The sequence below is a fragment of the Microtus ochrogaster genome, chromosome 5, assembly GCF_000317375.1.
Source record: "Microtus ochrogaster isolate Prairie Vole_2 chromosome 5, MicOch1.0, whole genome shotgun sequence".
Classification (NCBI taxonomy): Eukaryota; Metazoa; Chordata; class Mammalia; order Rodentia; family Cricetidae; genus Microtus; species Microtus ochrogaster.
Genome location: NC_022012.1, coordinates 75,715,909 through 75,738,178, shown reverse-complemented (window position 1 = coordinate 75,738,178; position 22,270 = coordinate 75,715,909). Strand labels below are relative to the sequence as shown.

The 22,270-nt window shown below is 49.4% G+C and overlaps 1 protein-coding gene across 2 annotated transcripts in view; it reads right to left on the bottom strand.

The window, feature by feature from the left end:
• Smad6 (SMAD family member 6) overlaps positions 1 to 22,270 on the bottom strand; it is a 72,502-nt gene that overhangs the window by 42,573 nt on the left and 7,659 nt on the right. For both annotated transcript variants that reach the window (XM_026778962.1, XM_013346466.2), the window contains exons 3-4: positions 20,222 to 20,278; positions 15,184 to 15,261 (exon numbers count right to left, since the gene is read on the bottom strand). In XM_026778962.1, coding sequence (XP_026634763.1) covers positions 15,184 to 15,261; positions 20,222 to 20,278 — 135 coding nt within the window. The remainder of the gene's footprint in view (positions 1 to 15,183; positions 15,262 to 20,221; positions 20,279 to 22,270) is intronic.

Below are 22,270 nucleotides of genomic sequence, written 5' to 3'. Positions count from 1 at the left end.
ACACACACACACACACACACACACACGTAGAAGGAAAGAACTGACTCCCACATACATACCACGGCGCATGTACGCACACACACACACACACACACACACACACACAAACAAATAAATGTAACCTAGAGAATAAATAGACCAAAGCTCACCATTGATACCACTTTAGAGTTTAGTCCTATGGCAGTAGGTGTACCCACAAAACCGTACAGCCAGCACCACTCTCTGTCTCCAGAAACCCTTGCCCTATAAGGCGCCACGCTCCCACTGCAGTTTTAGAGTTTGGATAACTGGGGGCTGGGAGACAGTTCCAACAGCACAACACCTGCTGTGCAAGAATGAACAAAAAAAAGCCTGACGCAATGGGCACACTTGCATTCTTGATATAAGATGGGGACAGAGACACACAAAGACAGGACACAAGGGAACCACGGAAGCTCTCCAGCCAGCTGGCCTAACCTACTTGGTGAAGTTCCAGGCCAATGAGCAACCTTATTTAGAACAAAAAGTGGAACCCCAAGGTTCTTCTCATGTTCACCCTCCCATATACATAGACACACACGTGAGCACACACAGTTGGGTTTGAATCACAGTTCCTTCACTCGCTCCCAGAGTGACTAGAAGGTGAGGGACACCCTTCTGGGTTTCAACTTCTTCACCTGTAATGTGGGATAACTCAGAGGTGCCAATGCAAGTCAAGACTAAAGGGCAGTCAGCAAATGTTTAGAGCCACTTCTGGCCTTTTGAAGTGAAGGCCTAGCGAGGGCCCTCACCAGGCCTCGTCTGCCCCTCTGCACCCTGTCTGCCAGGTTCCTGGGACTTCTGTGGAAACAAGGGAAGGGACAATTGCCTCCCTTCCCAGAGGTGGAGCAAAAGAGGCCAGTCCTAACAGGTCCCAGTGTTTTCCCCAGCCCTGTCCAGAGGCCCATTCCAAACCAAAGAGTTACAAAGGCCTTTAAACTCCACACTCAGTACCTCAGGGTGAGGTCAACCAGAATCCACTTTTTCAAGCCTGGGCTTTTAGATTTTGATAACACTCAAACATAACTGGCCACTTCTGAGTGTCAGCAATCCTGGAAGGGCCTCAGGCCTCCTGGTTGCCAGCACCTATGGCTGTCTCTGGCCTCAGAGTCTCCGTCTGGCCCTACAAAGGGATATATGTCCCTTCAAAGCAGGGACAAAGTGGAGGGAGAGGAGATAAGACCTCTCCCATCAGTCACTATGCCACTAGGCTAAGACTCTGCCCTTTCTGATCCATGGAAAAAGGAGAAAATTCCAAAATAAGGTCTTAGCCATTCTCCAAACCTAAGCAGATCAGGGCACTTGCCTCCAAACCTGACAACCTGAGCTGTCGTCTATCTGGGACCCACATGGAAAAAGAAGAGAACTGACCCCCACAGTTGTCCTATGACCTCTACACATGTACTGACCGTGGCAGCACACCCCCACATATACACGCACAAAAAAAAAAACCCACACATTTTTAAAATGTGCTTCTAATGACTAGTAGTATGTAACTGGAAAACATTTGTGGTTTTTGTTTTTGAGGGGGATGGGTTGTTGGTTTTGGAAGGTTTTATTTGTTTGAAGACAAGGTAGTCCAGGCTGCCTCTGAATTTGCTATGTACAGAAAATGACCTTGAACTTCCTTGAACTTGTGATCCCCCTGACTCTACCATCTAGTTCTAGGATTATGTGTGAGAGCTATCACATCTCGCTTCTGTAGAGCTGGGGACCGAACGCTGGACTTTGTGCATGCCAGGAAAGCACTGTACCCACCAGAGTGCTGAGCTATAGCCCAGTCTCATAGTTGGCTTTTGAAAAATATACCCACCAGTGTAATTTCCAAGAAGAGAGAGTGTCTTTTGAATCAATGGTAGGAGATATTCATTTTTAAAAAATCTACACCTGCTGGGTGGTGGTGGTGTACGCCTTTAAACCCAGAACTTAGGAGGCAGAGGCAGGAGGATCCCTGAGTTCAAGGCAAGCCTGGTCTACAGAGTGAGTTCCAGGACAGCCAGTACTACTATTACTACCCTGTCTTTAAAAAAAATGTCTAGTCCTCTCTCTCTCTCTCTCTCTCTCTCTCTCTCTCTCTATCTATCTATCTATATATTTACTCTTTATACAAAAATCAATTCATCATAGATTATATAGACGCCTAAACACAAAACAAAAGTCTCCAGAAGAAAATCTGGTGGCCCTGAAGTTTGGAAGAGCCCTTCGGAAGGCAAGAAAAGCACGAGATGGAACAATCGAGAACGTGAACGTCAACAAAATTAAAACCTTCTGCTCTTCAAAAGAAACCATGAAGAAAATGGAAAGACAAGCTATAAGCTGAGAGAAAATATCTGCAAACATCTTCTACACGGCTGATACCTAGAATATATAAATAACAGCCTAAGTCAATAAGCATACGATACAATATAAAAAGTCATATAAAGATCTTAGTAGATACGTCACCCAAGAAAACACACCAGTAGGAAAGTTGGACACTTACACAAGTGACATGAACCCTGGATTTCATGAGGAAACCCAAAGACAATTTTTGTTTTGTTTTGTTTGAGATGGCTCACACAGCCCAGGCTAGCCTAAACTTGAGGCAGTAGAGGATGACCTGGTGTACTGATATTTCATTTGTATTTGAATAAATAAAGCTTGTCTGAAGTTCAGAGAGCAAAAGAGTTGCACTGATCAGCCTTACAGACCAGGCGGCGGTGACACACACCTTTAATCCCAGTAGCCATGCTAGTTTGCCATAGAAACCGGGTGGTAGTGGTGCACACCTTTAATCACAGCCCTAGAGAAGAATACAAGACGGGAGGAGACAGCTCTCAGTCACAGTCTCATTCTGAGATTCCTGGAGGCAAGATCACCATTTTGAACCGAGGTGGAGATAAGAACAAGTGGCTGGCTGTTTTGCTTTTCTGTCTGACTTTCAGGTTGAACCCCAATTTCTGTCTCTGGGTTTTTATTAATTGTGCTACAACCTGGAACTGATTCTCCTGCCTCTACTTCATGCTGGGATTACAGGCGAGAACCTCCTGCCCAGTCCTTAGTGTTTCAGATGCTTGGGTATTAACTCATGGTATCGTATACACACATCAAGCCTACGCTTCCCTAGTAGCCCTATTTTCTCTCTTAATTGTGTGGTAATGGTTATAAAGGGGCAAACTTCATGCAACAGGATACTTCAAAACAAAGCTTCAGGAACACACAATGTGCCAGGCAGTGGTGGCACACTCTTTTAATCCCAGCCCTCGGAAGGCAGAGACAGGTGGATCTCTGTGAGTTTGAGGCCAGTTTGATCCACAAGAGCTAGTTCCAGGACAGGATCCAAAGCTAGAGAGAGACCCTGTCTCGAAAAACCACCATACAATGTACCTTACCTGGGCCAAACAACAAACCTGCTGGCTCCAGGCGGCTTGGTTTGTTTTTCTAGCTACAGGTGAACCTAGTGATAGAGTCTAGGGGCCATGCCAGCCTAGAGAGGTACAATGTCTTTCCAGGGTTACAGGCTCTGGAGACAGGCAGATCTGGGTGCAGGTACCAGCTACCCTATTCACTTGTCAACCTTGGGCACATTACTTCTCCATTCTGAGCCTTGGTTTTCCTTCCATAAAATGGACACAAACAACTATTGGACCAATCTTATTAGGAGCGAGTGAGTGTACAGAATAAGAAACACAGCAAGATGTCTGCCCCTCGTCCTGTACTTGTTCACTATGATACACCTGCTGTGACTATCGTGACTGCATCAAAGAGCAGTCTAGTCATAGGGGAGCGACTGAACCACACCTCCAGCACGAGGTGTTGCCAAAGGACAGAAGTAGACCCAGGTTCTGCCCAAAAGCCATGCATGGTCTCGCAGGAGACAGAAGGTCTTTCGACGTCAGTCCCCGGCACAAGCGCAGTAGAAATAGAACAGTCACTAAAAGCACAGAAAAGAGAAGCCACTGAGGGCTGCAGTCTGTGAAGACTTCCTGGAAAAGCAGGGTTTTGAGTAAACTTCAGAATCAAATTAGGAATTGTGGAAATCTCTTAGCAGGTAAAGTGTAAGCAACACACAAGAAACTGAGTTCAAATCTCCACACTCAAGTAAAAGTTGAGGGTGCTGCCATGCACATACACCAGTGTACTCAGAACCCCCATCCTGGAGCAGGGGAAGTGAGCAAAACCAGGCAGACCCCAGCCTGAAAGAGAGTCAGCTCCAGCCAGAGTAGCGAAAGACTGTCTCAGAAACTAAGGTGGGTGGTGAAGCCATAGGAAACATCTAGCATCCATCTCTGTACATCATGTACATCACCGCACATACACATGCAAGAACACCACACACACACACACACACAAAAAAAAAAAAACATACAGAGTCTGAGGATGTGGCTCAGGCAGTAGAGTGCTTGCCTAGCATATACAAAACCCTGGGTTAGATCCACAGATCATGGAAAGCTGGGTGGGCACAGTGGCACAAGCCCAAATTACCAGCCCTCCAGACCCGGAGGCAGGAGAATCAGAAGCTCAAGGCCATTCTCAGCTATGCAGCAAGTTCAAAGCTAGCCCGGGTTACAGGAGACTATCTCAAAATAAACAAACCCAATCAAATAGGATACTGAATCAAATCAAAAGGATGAGAACCTTTCAGGGAAGGCCTGAAGAACTCCTTTCCCGAACCTCACTTCTCCACCAGATGGCTCTGCCCATCCTCCTAGGGCTGGCGCCGGGCAGTGTGCATCCTTGGCATTTCCTCCCCCCAACAGCCCTGTGCCAAGGGGCATGACAGCAGAGCTTAGGCACTGGATGTGTGTCCCCATTCCTTGTGGGTGGGGTTGGCCTGGGACCTTGGGCCTTACCCACCCCACCCCCACCCATACACAGATCCCAGCTCGCGTCTTTCTTTCCGATAGCTTGAATGTCAGTTTGGCTGTGGTACTACTTTCTTAAGGCTAAGTGTTTTCTCTGCGGCACAGCCACCCCCCTGCCTGTCCCTCCGAGGCCTGGTCCTTGTCTCCAGCCCTGGACCCCTCGAAGCTCTGCCTGCAGGCCCCGGTGTTGCCTTTGATGCACACCACCCTCTTGACTTCAGTGTTGCTGTGTGCACGGCCCCTTTAATAAGTTATTTCCGTGGAAAACCCTGGTAACTGGGTCATGAATCAAGCCTATAAACACCTCTTACCCATCAAAGTACCCAAGAAAGGGAGGGTGGGCAGGCAGAGAAGACCCTTAGGGTAAGTGGCACACTGCCCCTCCTGCAGCCTACAAGAAGCCCCTGGCACTTGGGCCACAGCAAACACACCGAGAAGATGATGAAGTTGCCCCTGAAGCCAGGCATCATCAAACAGCCGAAGGACACTGCCTGTCTCTGTGTCCCAGGGACGATCTCAACCCAGCTCCCGGCAAGATTTACAGCTCAGAGAGGCCAAGCTGGCTGTGGCTCCTGGGGCCCAGGAATGTCCTGTTTTGGCTCCCAGTGAAAGGCCTGGCTTATTGGAGACATGCTTCTTTTCCAGTGCTGAGTTTCCTTCCACTCTTTTCTCCTTTTTGTTTTTCCCAGAGTGCACTGCCCAGGGCCTCTGCTTGAGAAGCTTGAGGCTCAGCACTCAGATCGATTTGAGTAACAGGTTGGGCATTGCTGTCATGTAGGCAGGGTCCTGGACCCAGAGGAGACACCCCACGTCTAGGCCCAGTTCTGCTGCTTAGAATGAGCAAAACCTCCCCTCCAATTGCCTCCCTGACAGGAGGATATACGAGAGACTGTCTCCAAGGTTCAGTCTGTAAAGGCTTTCTTTGTGAACATGAGGACCCGAGTTCAATCCCCAGGGCCCACATTAAAGGGATGGGGAAAAACAAAACAAGAAATGGTAGCATGTGCTTATACTCCCAGCACTGGGAAAGTGAAGACAGGCAGCTTGCTGGGGGGCTCATTGGCCAGCCAGCCCTGCTTACTCCGCAGGCTCCAGGCCAGTGGAGAGACTGTGTCTCAAAAACCAAAGTGGACGGCATCTCAAGAAATGATACCTAAGGTTGCCCCCCCTCCTTCTAATACACCTGAACATACACAAACACATACACACACACCTAGGCTATGACCTTGGAAGCAATCCCCAGAGCCTTTAGTAAAATGTGACAGGTTAATAATGGCCAGTCAGCATGTCCACTTCCAGGTATGTGCCCAAAAGAAATACCCCTGTTTTTGAGAAGACCAGCTCGGAAACATTTATTGTTACATCATGGATAGGAGCTTCAAACTAGGGGCCCCAGATTCCTGGAACTGTAATATAGGTGACCTAGACGCATAGAGCTCACTGATCCTCCACCTGTCCCACAAAACTCAGCCCATAAGTGAGGACGGCAGGCAGGCAGACCCCAGTAGCCGTGAGTGTTGACACCCACACTCTACTGAATGAAAGAAACTAGATACGTGGCCCAGAGAGACAGATCAGTAATAAGAGCATGGCTCTGCAGACATCGGGACCAAAGTTCAGAGCCCAGCACCCACATAAGTATTGGGTGTGGTCCTGAACACAATTGTAGTCCCAGCCTGAATGGCACAGAGGCAGGAGGATTGCTGGGGCTTCCAGTCTAGCTGAGGAAACTCTAGTGTCTGGTCTGGAACACAGAACTGGGCTGACCACCTCTAGAACTCTGGTTCTGTCTGAATTCTGCATGGCTGCCCGTCTAGAGCTAGCTGCCACCTTCTGTCTCGCTGAGCAGAGAACAGAGACAGCCCCAGCGGTCCTGAGGTAGGAAAGTAGCACCAACCAGCCAGGGACCCAGGAGGCCCAGGCCTTTTCAAACTGCCACCACATGGCCTTTCCATCCGTAAAATGGGTCTCTCAGTGGGATTCCTTGATTCTCAGTCCTCTTTGCACAAGGCCAGCCCAGTCCTTCCCAGGCTCACACTGAGTGACCTTCCTATCACCTCACCAATCTGGCACCACCCCAACCAGGCAATGATGGTTGGCTTTTCCAACTTTGTCCACTCTAGCCTAATCCTAGGTGACTCAGAGAATAAAATCACTCACAGGTTTTTTGAGTAAGAATCTCATGTAGCCCGGACTGACCTTCAGTTCAGTATATAGCAGAGGATGATCTTAAACATCTGATCCTCTTGCCTCCACCTTCCAGGAGCTGCCATTACAGGTCTGGCCACCATGCCCCATACGAGGTGCTGGGGATTGAACTCAGGGCTGTGTGCATGCTAAGCAAGCTCTCTACCAACTAAACCACTTCACCAGCCCCTCACTCCTCTCTTAAAGGTCACCAGTGTGCTGACAAGGATTCACCTCACAGTCAGGGCTGGTGGCTTTGAGGTCAGCTCCAAATATGAGACCTCTGTTTATCTGAATCCAGAAACTTCTACCATAAGAGGAGTAGGATCTTCTAACACAGAGCTCAGGGTAGCGGGGGCTGGCGGTAGACTGCTCTGTGGAGTTCAGTACCTCAGACTTTACCCTCTCAGCCTGGGGACCGTGGGGACAGGCCCATGCATCTCAATTATACTTTCCACAAAAAGGGGACGAGCAGAAAAGGACCATGGAAGGAAACTGTTTCGTACGAAAATATCTGGTCAAGCATCTTCAGGAGATATTTTCTTCATGACTGAGATGCCACTCAACCCAGACAAAGAAACTTTCAAAAGCAGCCCCTGAGTGCTGCAGATGCTAGAGAGAGTGTGAGGGAGGGGTGCACATGGCCAAAATTAGACAGAGCTCTCTAACTGCCCCTTCCGGAAGGTCCTCAGAAAACCTGCTGTTTTCACAGTGCCACAGACCAGAGTGAGGCCATCTAATCTGGCTTAGAGTCAGAGCACCCCAGGAAAAAATATACACCGCCCCCCCGCAGCCACTCACACCAAGCCCAGCGGCTCCCTGGTAATTCACTCCTTTCCCACCACCAGACGAGGAGCAGAGATGCCTTGCGGCATAGGACAACACGCCCGCTACTCCATCGCCATCTTGGCCTGGCAGCCCTGGCAACTAATTCAGCAGAACGATACAATGAAAGCTAGGTCTATGGTGACAGTCAAGGAGCTGCTGACAGTCCCTAGTTAGGGAGAGGGAGGTGAGGATCATAAGATCCTGGGAGTCCAGCCATTGCTGCCTCTGCCTTTCCCTGGTCACAGGGCTCTTGGAAGGTGCTAGGGTGTAGAAGAGGAACGTTAACAGCAAGGAGACTATGGTACAGCTCCCATGACATCGCCATTCATGGTGGGGTGGAACTTTGCAGTGACTTTGGAGTCATAAAGGCTCCTCTAAGTACCCTTCACCCACGTTCTGTGAGTAAACTAGTAACGCGCAGGTTCTCAGAGCTGGATTGGGATAAAATCCTAATGCTGGTCACTGGTGCCCTATCTGGAGTCAACAGACATCTGTTCATGCTGAATCTTAGTTCCCTGAGGGCAAAGAAGCCCCAGAAGCTCAAAGACTTTGCACTTTCCAGGGGGCAGACAGAGCACCTTATTAGATGCTGGGAGACCCCATGGGGGCCAGCCAAGCTTTCCGGCGGCTTCCGAGTGAACCAAGACAGCAACTTCACCTCTCTGAGCCTCCTCAGTCATTTCTTCCTTTAATTTGTCTAATAAAGCAGCTGCTCATGGAGGTGCTGGAAAATTCCATGAACTCATAGATGTATGGCACTTGAGAAAGCGCCTGGCACAGGGCTCTGTGCTCCCAGGGTCATTAAATTTATGTGTGATGATTGCTCTGTCTTGATCTTCATGAACTCTATCAGGATTTCTCTGCTCACAAAATGAGCCCCTGCTATGAGACAGCCTGATGCTACACAATGTCCTTTTAGGACCAAGGATTTCCTAGGGTTCCCTGGCCCCCGTGGCTATAATCCCTCTGTTTTAACCATTCCTTCATCGTACAGGACAACATCTCAGGATTCATCTCTCTACATCCTCCCATCCCTCCCACGTCTACCTTCAGCTGTTTCTACACAAGCTGTGCCCTTCAGTAAGAGAACACTTACAGTCTGTTCGGAGCGGGCGCTTAGTCAGCCTACAAAACCCAACCCAGAATGGCCCGCTCTGTGAAACTTTTCCGAACACCCACATTCCCAACAGAGTTCTGGCATCCGGGACACCAGTCCTCTCCGCCTGGGTTGCTGTGTCTCAAGCCACTACTGTGCTTCAGGACAATAATGAGAAGAGCAGCTAAGATGGTGTAGGCCATAAAGCCAGATTGCATCCTGCTCGTAAGGTCTAAGATCTGGAACCAACATCCAGGGGCACACCGGCACCATGGAGCCTGAAATCCCTGACCCATTGGACTCCTGTGTGCAGCACACCACAGTCTGAGATGTGGGAGGCAAGGACCTTGCTGGCTTGGGATCACGGGCAGGAAAAGGTAAAACTAAGACTGGAGCCCACCCTGGCAATCGGCCTTCTCTCATGATGATCCCTGGCATGTTCCTGAAGGTGCCCTTCGCCTCATCACACACGTGCACGCGTGCACACATGCGTGCGCACATGCACACACATGCACACATGGTCCTTCTGCAGCAGCCACCTCTATGACTCTGCACGCCCTGTCACCTCCAGCACCCAGCCTGGGAGAAGGCACCCTCTGTGAAGTGCCGGGAGCTTAGAAGAGGGATATGGAGAGAAAAAAAAACTGGGATGGGGTTTGCCAGCTGCAGACACTGCTCATGTGGGGACAGCACTGGGCCTCACTTCTTCTCTGCCATAACTCCAAGGTGCCTCTCTAATCCAAGGAGGCCCCAGGATCAAGTGGGAGTCCACCCCACCCCCCACAGAGTGCCACCATCCTCACTCCAAAGCCTAAGAAAGCCACCTTTCAACTAGCATTCCCTCCTCACTGTCCCCATTCTCCAAACCACCCAGGGACCCTAAGGCTACCCCCAGTAACACCATTCAGTGACAGTAGCATCCAGGCCCCACTGGCCACTAGGTATGACCGCACTGAAACTCGCTAAGCTGGTCCCTATATCCCTGCATGCTATGGACTTGGTAAGAACGTTGGCTAAAATCTGACCCAGAGCTGGTGAGATGGTTCATCGGGTCAAAGTGCCTGCTGCCAGCCCTGACAACTGCATTGCATCCCAGGACACACATGGGTGGTAGGAGAGAACCAAATCCCACAGGCTGTCATGTAACCTCCACACGCGTACTGTGGCATTCAAGCTCACACACGTATGCACTTGTGTTTATTTATATTATGCATATTATTTATATGCACTATTATATATAGGAACGGATGGCAGACTTCCAGCCATCCTTTAAACCCCACCTGGGTACCCCCTCTTCTGACACTTCTGGCTGCCTCTCAACAGAAGGTTCCCAATTTCCTCCTGCCGCGGCACCTCATATGGGCACCTAGAGGGCAGAACTGATACAGGTCTCACCTCCTGGCTATATACCTCTTAATAGCCACACACCTCACACAGGACTACACCTTCTTTAAAGGGCATGTTATTATTGTCCCCATTCCACAAGTGGGAAAACTGAGGAGCAGGGTGGCTAAGCAACCACCCCCTTTCAAGTGATCAGGAGGCAGAGCAGGAACTTGAACCCAGAGCTAACTGTTGCAAAGCCCCTGTCTGTCATTTACCGCTGCTGCAAGGCTAGACCTGTGCTGGCTGAAGCTGACAGAGCCCTTAGGGACACAGAGACACAGAGCCTATGCCAGACAAGGCCTGTGTGATCCCGGCAATCAAGGAAAGACAGTGACATTGTCATCTGTGTTGAAGATGTGAGCAAAGAACGAACACTCATCTAAGAGGCAACAGTCGTAAGACAGGCACCATCCCTACCAGAGAGCGGGTGGAAAAACAACACAGGTCCACCTATGTTTTGACTTAGCTCCAGCTACCAACACTTGCTGTGTGGTTCACAGCCAGTCTCTTAATTTCTCCAAGCCGGTCTCCAAACGGTTAGCATGGAGAATGTAAGCACGAATAGGGCCTGGGTCCCTTAGGAGCTTTTGATTGGGTAGACACCAGATCTAGCTCAGCCCCACTACTACAGCGGTACTGCCGTCTCCTAAGGAGGAGTATGCCCTCTCTGATAGAGCTCAGACTGAGAAGCCAGCACACACAGTCAAGGCCCATGGAAGCGATTGCCTAGTCCTCACTACCAGCAGCTTATACGGCATAATGCCGGGCTAAATAAACACCCGGCCAATTACCTGATAGGCTCTTGATTATTTGGGTGATGGTGAGGTACAAAATACCAGGCAGGTGCCCTGGCATGGGATTAGGCAGGCCTAAGTGCTCAGAGCCCACCACCCTGAGTTCTCATGAAATGACTCGAGTTCACAGGACAGCCAGCACACAGCCTGGACCGGCAGAGGCTCCTTCCTTCTTTCCCTCAGCCAGGGCACAAAGGTCCCATGTCAGGAGCACTCTCCTTCTTCTAGGCTGGAGTAGGGGATGCTGGGAGAACCTCGCCTGTCCCACCAGCTCTCTTCAAAACACCAGTTCTCTCTGCCCTCTCTTTCTGCAGTTTTCTGAACGAGAACATATTCTGCCTTCCAGAAGCTGTAACCCACAGCCACTTGCACCTTGGTGTAAGTTCCTTTATCCCAACATACCTCATCCTCAAATAAACTGAATTCGAGGGATCAGGAGAGGAATGTTAGTGCTGTAAGAAAAATGCCAAGTGGAACTTTGGATAGCCAGGGGACAGCACTCCAGACCCAGGGAATCAAGGCACCCACAGCACCAGACCTCCAAGAACACTCCCTAAAGAGAGCCCGAGGCCTGGGATTTGACTCAAATCCCACTGAAGACACTGGGTGTGAGAGTCTCCAGAATCTGGCTGAAGTCCCACATCTACCTCTCCCACCTGAGTGACGTGGGTGCAATCACCTGTGCCCTTTGACCTTCAGTGTCCTGCGTAGACCACAGAGCCAACTCACAGCCCATGTTAAGACTGAATATCTAAGGGGACCCTGGATAAACAGGGGACAGTACCTCAGACCTAAATGAAGCAAGGAAATCATAGCACCAGAGTTTCAAACATCCCCAAGAAAGAGGCCTTTCCTGCAGTTCCTCACGTGTCCTTGCCTGCCTGCGCCTGTGACTAACCCCTAAATCCTGTCATCTCCCAGTGTGGCCTCAGTCACAGGACAGGAAAGAACAGAGACTCTGAACAGGAGCTGCAGAGAGTCAGGAAGTTCTGCCAGGCTGTGACTATCTCTGTGTGCAAGATGTCTATTCTGTCATGTGAAAGGGACCAGGTTGTCAAGGGCACCGAGCCCTCAGGACATAGAACAGAAGGATGGCACAGTCAGTTGGTGGGCTTGCTCAGTGGCTGCACAGACTCATCAAGTCCTGTGTCAGTGAGCCCTCACCTCACCCCAACTCTGGCACTGAAGCAGGCCAAGTCTCTGCCAAGTTATTCTGCCCAAACCTCCCCATGTGCATTCTGCAAACTGGGACTGTCCACTCAGCAGTGAGAGGAAGCCGTGCAGAGAAGATAGCCTGACTGGGCTTTGGGGTGCTGTTCAAGAAGGAACCCTTTGGGTACACTTGGAAGGATCCCAGCTGTCTCACTGGATGGCAGGACAGAGTCAAGGAGAGAAAGAACAGCCGGTACTGATCTGAGTGTGAGGTCAAAGGCCACCAACATTACTACCGGCGCTGCAGCCACCCAGTGGTCCCTGACCATCAAATGCCCCAGTGTGACCCACACCCTGTGCCCACTCCGCCCCTGACCTTTGGACTCCTCGATGCCCTCTTGTGTGACATCACTCTATCCCCACAGGATGAAGTAGCCATGACTCTACTCTCCACAAAGGCCTGCTACCTCCTGGGCCTTTCCCCACCTGCAAAGGACCCCTCCCCCAGTCTTCCCTCCAGTGACAGCCAATACCAACAAAGCCCAAGGCCCAGGAGGATCCCCCCCCAAAAAAAAACAGTTCCACTTGCTTACTCAGGCCATCAGGAGCCCAGCCCAAAGCCCATTGTCACCTCATTCCATCCTCCCACGTGGGAAACCCCAAACTTTTCTTCCCTCATCTTTTAGACTCTCAGAACGCCAACCACTAGACGTTTTCTTCATGACACTCAAGACCAGCAGTGGCCTCTTCATTGCCCAGTATTACAGACTCAGCTCTGAATTATCTGGGCAGAAATCCCCGGCACAGACCACCTCAACACAGTTCAGCCTACAGTCCCCACCTCTGGAGGTGTGCTGAGGTTCATGACCTTCAAGCAGGAACCAGGCACCAGGCCTCCTCTGGTGCAAACACACTGTGAAAGACACACACAAGTCTCCACTATTAACAAGGAAAGAGGATGTCAAAGTGCCCATCTGTCCTGCAACCCAGCTAACAATAGCCCTGAGGGCTGGCAGGAACCCAGAATCACAAGTGAAAAAAAAATCAGAGCCCCTTGTTCCAGAATCACCTGTGACTTCTGCCTCATGGACAGATGAGAAAGAATGGTCTGTGGTCTAACTGTGTGTCACCTAGCCGGCTGGATCTTTAACACGATTTTTGTAGTGGTGTGTGTGTGGAGGGGGGTTGTTGTTGTTTGTGATAGATCTCACTATGTAGCCCCAGCTGGCAGGAACTATAGACAAAGCTGGTCTATATCACAGACATCTACCTGCTTCTGCCTCCAGAGTGCTGGCCTTAAAGATGTGTGCCACCACACCTAACTACCTGGGCTGGATCTTTGAGGGAGGGAGAAAATACCGAATAAAAAGAGGAGAGAGTAAAAGTGGCCTGGTTAGGGGACCAGGGGCCAGAGAGCAGACAGGAGCTCGAAATAGGAGATCTGGATTCCTGTACCACCGCAGCCATGAGCTCATTGTAGGGTCTCACTTTCTGTCTCCATCTCTTTTGTTTGTTTTTGTTTTGTTATTTTGTTTTTAAAGACAGGGTTTCTCTGTGTAACAATCCTGGCTGTCCTGGAACTCACTTGGTAGACCAGGCTGGACTTGAACTCACTGAGATCCGCCTGCCTCTGCCTGTCAAATGCTGGGATTAAAGGTGTGCACCACCACCGCCTGGCTCCGTCTCCATCTCTTAAAACAGTCACACTCTTGGGGTTTCCTCCCAGGACTGTGGGGAGACCAGGGAATGGACAAAGAAGGGCGCAAGGCTTGGGAAATGGACAGGTGTCTGGGAGCAGCCAGAATTGTGTCACCTTGGACAAGTGACAGAGGGGAACTCTGGGAATATATTCATCGGGCTACAATGAACTGATCCAGATGAGGAGAAGGGGTGTCACAACAGTAGCAAGGAGCTCAGGCTGGAGCAGCAAGGTTCCTGTGGTCCTGCGGGACACAAGGAGTCACTGTACCTATGAGTTTCGACAGCCCAGCTGCCCTGAAATGGTGTAAGGTGCTGGGGTGGGGCCCGGCTCACGCTGACCACTCATCCCCACTACCTTTTACAGCTTGGGTGTGGAGTTGGGAAAAGATGCAGGGGCTCAGCAAGCCACCCCTGGCCCCAGGCCACAAACCCGGCTGCCACACAGCACATCCTACCCGTCAGGCTTCCAGAAGATCACTCAGACCTCACCAACCGAGTCCCTGACCCTCCTGCCCCTGTTGCCCCTAACCACCCTCTCACAAGAATGTGAGGGGCCTTAGGGCCAGCAGTGGGGAATTTCAAACAATTAGGGGACAGCACCAAAGCTGGGGTTCCTTCCCCTGCTTCCTGCCATCCACTGCCAGGTACGGGGCATAGACACCACCAACTTTTGGCAAACGTCTCCCCTGCCAGTCTGCCCAAGCTATCCACTTTGCTTACCCATGGGCCCTCCCTCTGAGAACAGAGAGAAGACAACTTATGTGTGACCCATCCACCTTGAGGAAAGTGTCCCCGGCTACAACAATGGAGAGGCCTTTCTAAGTCACAGGAATGAGAGAAACGTGGTGGAGACGAAGGTTCAAACCTGGCAAGTTATCTTCAGGTTTCCACCCACATAAACCACACAGCTTTGTAGCACAAGCTAGTCTTGAACTCTTGCCTCAGCCTCCTGAGTACTGGGCTGTCAGGCATGCAACAGCACACCCAGTTCTTAACTCCAACAACACCAGACACACACACACACACACACACTGGCCATCTTCCCATTCACAGGGTGGGCGGATCAGAGCACAAAAATCACAAGAAATCAAAATCTTTCCAAAACTCCATCCATCAGTGTGCCCACATCCATCCCCATCAGTACCGGCCACAGCAACAAACGAGAAGAAAATATGCCAACCTGAGAATTCTCCGGGAGCAGTGATGAGGGAGTTGGTGGCCTCGGTTTCAGTGTAAGACAATGTGGAATCGGACAGATCTGTTCGAGGGAGAAAAGAAAGAGAACTCACTTGGCTGAAAGATACCTGTTCCTGTGCACAAAGGGCAGATGTCCCTGGCAACCACTTACTTAGTATGTATTTATTCCTATAGCCCGGGCTGGCCTCTATTTCAGTATGTAGTCCAAGCGAACCTTGAACTCCTGATCCTCTTGCTCTTGCCTGCTAAATGCTGAGGTTGCAGGCACGTACCACCAAGCTGGGTTTATGCAATGCAGGGAATCAAACCCAGGGCTTCATGTATGTTAGGCAAGCACTCTACCAATTGAGCTATACCCATAGCCCCCTCACAAGTTACTGATGTCTCCCTGTGATGACCCAGTCTCAGGATCACCCCAGGACAGGGCCAACCATCCTGCCTCGGAACTCTTCTGGAAAAACGCAGACCACTGTGACCCTGACACCTGGAAGAGTCTCGGTGGCCCTGACCACAGAAGTAGTACACAATCAGGGGACTGAGCAAGCACCAACTTGAAGCCTGTTTGGGTAAGGTTAAATTAAGTCCCTGAACAATTCATAGCTGCTAAACGCAATCAAACCATTAAAATTCTTGAAGTTGTTCGTTCTTGCTTCCTTCCTTCTTCCCTTCCTCTCTTCCTCCTGGAGCTGGAGGAACGTAAAAAATCACCAGCCACCTCTGTCCCCACATGCCTCTAATTAAGAGCTAAGCGTTTGCTCTCGGGTTAACTTCTGCTGTCTCTCTCCTCTCCCACTCCCCACCATCAAAACGGCCTGTGGAGCTTGGGCCGGGTTTTGCATTCATGCTTGTGTTTTAAAGCAGGCTTAATGAGGCAGTTCATAGGGCATGCATCATCGGCCATCCCCTGCCCGCGGTGCGCTGAGATGGAAGGGAACTTTTTCCATCCCACCAGTTTCATAAACTGATGCTCTGGGGGACGGGAAGACTTGGGAGGTTTTCTCCCCCTAGGTATGGGCCTCTGCAACAAGCAGTTCAGGGTTGTCCCTGGTAAAGGACAGGCCTGGCCAGGAGCTGAGAAGCATGGACCAGAAGGCCTGAAATCTCTCATCTTCTGGTCACCCAACACAAGCCAGATCTGGCTCAGCTAGCCCCAGCAGCCCCAGCAGTCACCAGGAGTAGAGGTTTCCTGGGACAAGTCCCTCAGCATCAGCTCTGACTAGCTAGAATTCCATCTCGTCCTGCAGGATTTTTTTTTTCTTTACCACATAGCTTGAAGAGCAGGAAAGATGAAACATTAACTAATTTGACTCTTTTTTTTTTTTCATTTTACACTTGCCAGATGTTGAGTTTTATTTTGGTTACTGGTCTCGTGATCAGAGAGCCACAGAAGGGAACTAGTTTTGCGTGTGTGTGTGTGTGTGTGTGTGTGAAAATTCAAGGTAAAGGAAATAATCATCTTTTAAAATAGTTTTAAAAATAATTTTTATTTTATATGCATTGGTGTTCTTCCTGCATGCATGTCTGTATGAGGGCATCCGATCCCCTGGAATAGGAGCTACAGACAGCTGTGAGCTGCCATGTGGGTGCTGGGAAGTGAACCCAGGTCCTCTAGAAGAGCAGCCGGTGCTCTTAACTGTTGAGCCATCTCTCCAGCCCCAACTTTTTTAAGATACTGTATTTCTAAAGGCACAAAAATATATTATCTGCTGGTAACAGTACTAAAAATAGAGACACAAGAATATTTTTTTAAAAAAAACCTCTTCAATGATAAAGATTTAAAATTTTGCAGTCTGTTTGAATGTTTGAGTGTGTGTGTGTGTGTGTGTGTGTGTGTATATATATATATATGTATATATATGCACATTGTACGTGTGTGTGTGTATATATACACCAGAAGTCAACTCTGGGTGCCATTCCTCACTTTGCCCTATGAGCAGGGTCTCTCACTGGCCTAGGTCATGAAGTAGGTTAGGCTGGCTGGTCAGCGAGTCCCAGGGAGAACTCCTGAATGGGCCTCTTCAGGGGTAGGACAGGCATACCTCCATATCTGGGGAATAAACTCATGTCCCAGTACTTTACTGACTGAGCCATCTTCCCCACCTTGAGTTTTCCTTTATTACCTACTGTCCCCAGTGCAGAATGCCTGGAGCCTCGATGCTACTTCTCATCTGAAGGATCCGCACCAGGTCAAGGGCTGAGTCCTAATACTTTTGTTAAAAATGTGTATGCATAGGTGTGTGTCTCCATGTAGGTATGTGTACACTGGAGTTGGAATCACTGACAATTCTGAGCTACCTGACGTGGGTGCTGAGAACCACACTGCTACGTCTATATAGGTAGCATCCTGAATTTTCAGAAAGGGTAGGAAAGGCGAGTGACTTCTACCTTGTGAAGCCGCTCCGTACCTGTCACACCCTTGCCACACCCTCAGATCTAGCCTTTCCACGGAAGCACTCAAAGGCAGCCTTCCTGTGGTGGCTGCTATAGAAAAAGATCTCTCTCCTAGATCTCTCCCAGCCTCTAACACCACCTCAAGCCATGGAGGGATCCTGGATGGGATCTGGAGCCCCAGTTCAAGATGAGCCTCCAGCAACAGCCGGCAGTATCAGAGGTCACCATCTTTTTCTACAGAGAGCAACCATCTTCAGCCATGGGAGCCTCACACCATGCCCGCTTGCTCAGCTCTGCACAGTAGCAAAAAGGAGCAGAGGTGGGCAACTGTGAAGGAGATGACTGGGCGCCCAGCTGCTTGCCTTCAGACCACCTACATTCTGTTCCCCTTCCATGTTCGGGGCAAGGTTCTTGCAACTCTGTTTCTTTTTTCCACACCATTTAAAACAATAAGAACAGAGCCAGCCACAGTGGTGCAAGTCTGTAATTCCAGCAAGCAGAAGGCTGAGGCAGGAGGATGGAGAGTTTAAAGCAAAGGCAGCCTAGACTCTATAAGGAGATCCTGTCTCAATCAATCAATCAAATTAGTAAATGCCATTCTTATCTCTTATGCTAAGATGGAGTTCTGTGAGCCCCAACAAGGGTCGTGTTTGCTTTCTGGGACTCAGGTGTCCCACCTGTGAAGTAATGGGATACCTGTTAGCTTCTAAACGGTCACTCTCCAGAGCTTTTCTGTTTTTCCCCAAGCTGACTGACAGTTCCTCTAGCAATGATCCTGTCACTGGTTATGAACTTTTGACTTTTTCTTTCTCTAATGGAGAGAGGCATCTTCTATAGGTATGACTGCCCTGACTCAGGAGATGCTGAGGCGGGCCTATCTATGGCAGGAAGATGACGAAGCCATAGCCTGAACTGCGGCTGCCCTGGGTTGGTGTCTCAGCCCTGCAGCTCCTCAGCTAGGAGTCTCCCTCTCCTCACTCAGCTGACTCCTCCTCATCTACCACAAGACCATGAGCCCTCTGGTTCCCAAAGAAGTAAACAAAGCTCCCTGTGCACAGGCACACAGTCATCACTACTCAACCACTGCCTCCAACAGCCCTGAGGGACAGCCCTTGCTCCATTAGCCATGGATCAAACTCCTCAAGCAACTCTGGAGTGGATATATTTCTGACCTCACTGGGGATGAAGAGCTGAAAGGAACCTGGGGTGAGCCCCTGCATCCATGACCCTGGAAAGTAACCTTCCAAGCCAGAGTTCACATACTCCAGAGAGGATGCTTCAACCATAAACTTAAGTCTTTGTGGTCAATTGGGAATGTTCTAGCACCCATACCATGCCAATGGACTCTGGAGGCCTGGGCCTCACAGTAACTGTTTGTCATAAAGTTGCTGTGTTGGAACTCTTTTTTTTTTTTTTTTTTTTTTTTTTGGTTTTTCGAGACAGGGTTTCTCTGTGGCTTTGGAGCCTGTCCTGGAACTAGCTCTGTAGACAAGGCTGGTCTAGAACTCACAGAGATCCGCCTGCCTCTGCCTCCAGAGTGCTGGGATTAAAGGCGTGCACCACCACCACCCGGCTTGTGTTGGAACTCTTAAGGCTAGCTCACTGCTACTGGAACACCACAGACTACAGCCCTGTTCTAAATCCATTGGGGAGAGCCCAGGTCCTAGGGCATCTCTGTTGTTTTTTTTTTTAATATTTATTTTATTTATTTATTTATTATGTATACAATATTCTGTCTGTATGCCTGTAGGCCGAAAGAGGGCACCAGACCTCTTTACAGATGGTTATGAGCCACCATGTGGTTGCCGGTAATTGAACTCAGGACCTTTGGAAGAGCAGGCAATGCTCTTAACCACTGAGCCATCTCTCCAGCCCCAGCATCTCTGTTTTTAAATAATATTTAATTAGTGTGTGTGTGTGTGTGTGTGTGCATATGGGTGTGTGTGCACACACACACATACACCCATCCAAGGGCAAGCAAGTGCCCTTGAAGACCAGAAGAGGGCATTGGATTCCCTGGAGTTACAGGCAGTTGGGAACCACCTAGTGTAGGTGCTGGGAATTGAACCCACATCCTCTGCAAGAGCAGCAAGTGCTCTCAGCTCATGAACCATCTCTCCAGCCCCTCATCTGCTTTTAAAACTGCATGAGTGCACCCAGATCATGAGCTCACACTTAGATTATATAGAAAACACGTCTTGCCATTGCAGGGGACTTATCTGAAACGACACAGCATCTCCACTAAGTTTCCTCGGAGACAGCTAGGGCACCTGTCTACCTGTCCAGGTGGGAACAAGGACAGATACAACTCAACAAAGACACCATGCCTGGTCTGCCTGTCACACTCCTAGTTAACACACCGGTGGACGATAACCCAAGGATGGGAGAGGAAGGGAGGAAAAGAGACCCAGAAATTCCAACCCACCTCCAAAGAGCAGCTTAAGTCAGAACCCATTCATCTCCCACAGGCCCATGTTTAAGGGTCATATAGAGGTTAACGAGGAGCCTGGAATTTGAAGATGTAAATAGTCTCTCTCTACAGCATCCCAACCGTGGGAGTGTTTGTAAAACTTCGCCCTGTTTGAAAGCACCCAATTCAGCCCACCCCCTCCAGGGGAGGGCACACTTACCCAGTGGCTTGTACTGGTCACGAGGAGACAGCCGAGAATAGGGGGGTGGCGGTGATTCTGAAAGACAGGATACAGTATGTCACACCTGGTGTTCCACGTGCTTTTAACTATTAGTTTCTTCAAATAATAACCTCTGACCCCAGGAAGTTTTCCATGCCTTCCACCGTCTCTGCTGCTCCCTTGGGCTCTGCCCCTACTTGCGCCACCTATGTTTTGTGAGCTCCAGAGAGTTCCTTCACCTCTCTAAGACGATTTCCTCAACTATAAAACAGGGGTGATAATCATAGACCTCTTGGTTTTGCCAGAAGGGCAAAAGATAGCATGTGCGAAATGCTTAGCACAGCTTTTGGTCACATCCCATAAACAGCATCTTTATTATCGTTACAGCTAGGAAAACACCCGTGCAGTAGTCAGTGCCTGGGCTGCCAGATCATATACAGGAGGCTCAGCTCTGTTTGCATTTGGGCTAAACACTGAGTATAGTCTCTTGGTCTAAGCACAGGCCTTAGAATAGCTGGGATATACTTAAGCTGAAATTTTGTGTTGCTTGTTTGAAAGGAAAACTGAATGGGCAATCCTAAATTTTTATTTCTAAGCTCAACAAGCCAGCTCAGAGTTCAGAAGGCCCACACATGGAAACATGGTTGGGGAGGAAGAGAGGGGGGCAGGGAAGAGAGCTGGTTAGATAGACTTAGTACGGAAAGAAGCTGCTGCCAAGATTAAGGATCTGAGTTTAATCCCCAGAACCCACATGGTAGAAGGGGAGGACAGACGGCCTCAAGTTTTCCTCTTATCTTCACAAGTATTTCATGCCACGCATGCGTCCCCACTACATACATGATAGCAACAATAAATTTGAAAAATTATTTCACCCACAGGAGAACCCCCATTCCTGGGTATGGGGTGACAGCAGGGTTACTGGGGCCCTGGATCCATTCCCGTTCTAAGCCAGATCCTTCCAGACCCTGGCCTCAGTCTCTCCTTTTGTCAAGGCCAGGGGTGGGTCCCAGTCTTGCAGCTCAGACTCCTGATTCCTGATTGGCTACAGTGTTTTCCTTTGGGCTGCCTTTCATTTGCCTAAAATACTCCTCCTTCAAAACATATACTTTGCCTTCAGAGGAGTTTCTTAGGCTCTGCTTTACCGGGAAGTAACAATTTGCTAAACTAAGTAACAATCTGGGTGAATGAAATGACCCTCCATTTTCTGTAAATGAAACTGAACCCCATCAGATCGCAAGCTAAAACAAACTCCACAGTAATAAAGGGGTAATAACTATTATTAGGTGGGTATCAGGAATGACACAGGGTTAATGAGTGTTTTCGCAATTATAATAAGGCACCATTAGTTTCAGGAGCATTAGCTATGTGTGCTCCATACACCCAAAGGAGGCTCCCCTCTCCTGCCAATCTGTCCTCTGCAGCCAGAGTGGCTTCCCCAAAGTCAAGGCTGAGTCTAGAGCAGGGACTGTCTGTGGACGGGGGCCAGAGGACAGGTCAAACATGGCAAAACCGCTGGAGACCTGAACATTTACTCTGTGCCAGATACTTCGAAATTTCTGTATTGCTTCAAATTCTTTTTCTTTTTAAAGATTTACTTATTTATTTCATGTGCCTTGGTGTTTTGCGTGCATGCATGTCTGTGGGAGGCCAGCAGAAGCCCTGGAAACTGGAGTCACAGACACTTTGTGAGCTGCCATGTGGTGCTGGGAATTGAATCTGGGTCCTCTGGAAGAGCAGCCAGCGCCGTCTCTCCGGCCCCATCTCTAATTCTTACAGACCTCAGGAACATGATGGTTAGTCATGCCCATCACACATCTGTTTCAATTTAATCCTTTCTCAGGGATTAAAAAATAAATACAAGATGGTATCCACGTTCCCGTTTTGCAGATGGGCAAACTGACTGGCTCCTGCCACCAAAGACAATCACGGCAGAGTTGGGATTTGGGCTCAGGCCTGACTTTGGCCTCATTGGGCCCTCTGCACTCAGTGTTCTTTTTTTGTTTTAATTGTTCAATATTATTTTTTATGTTTTTTTATTTTTTTCCGTTT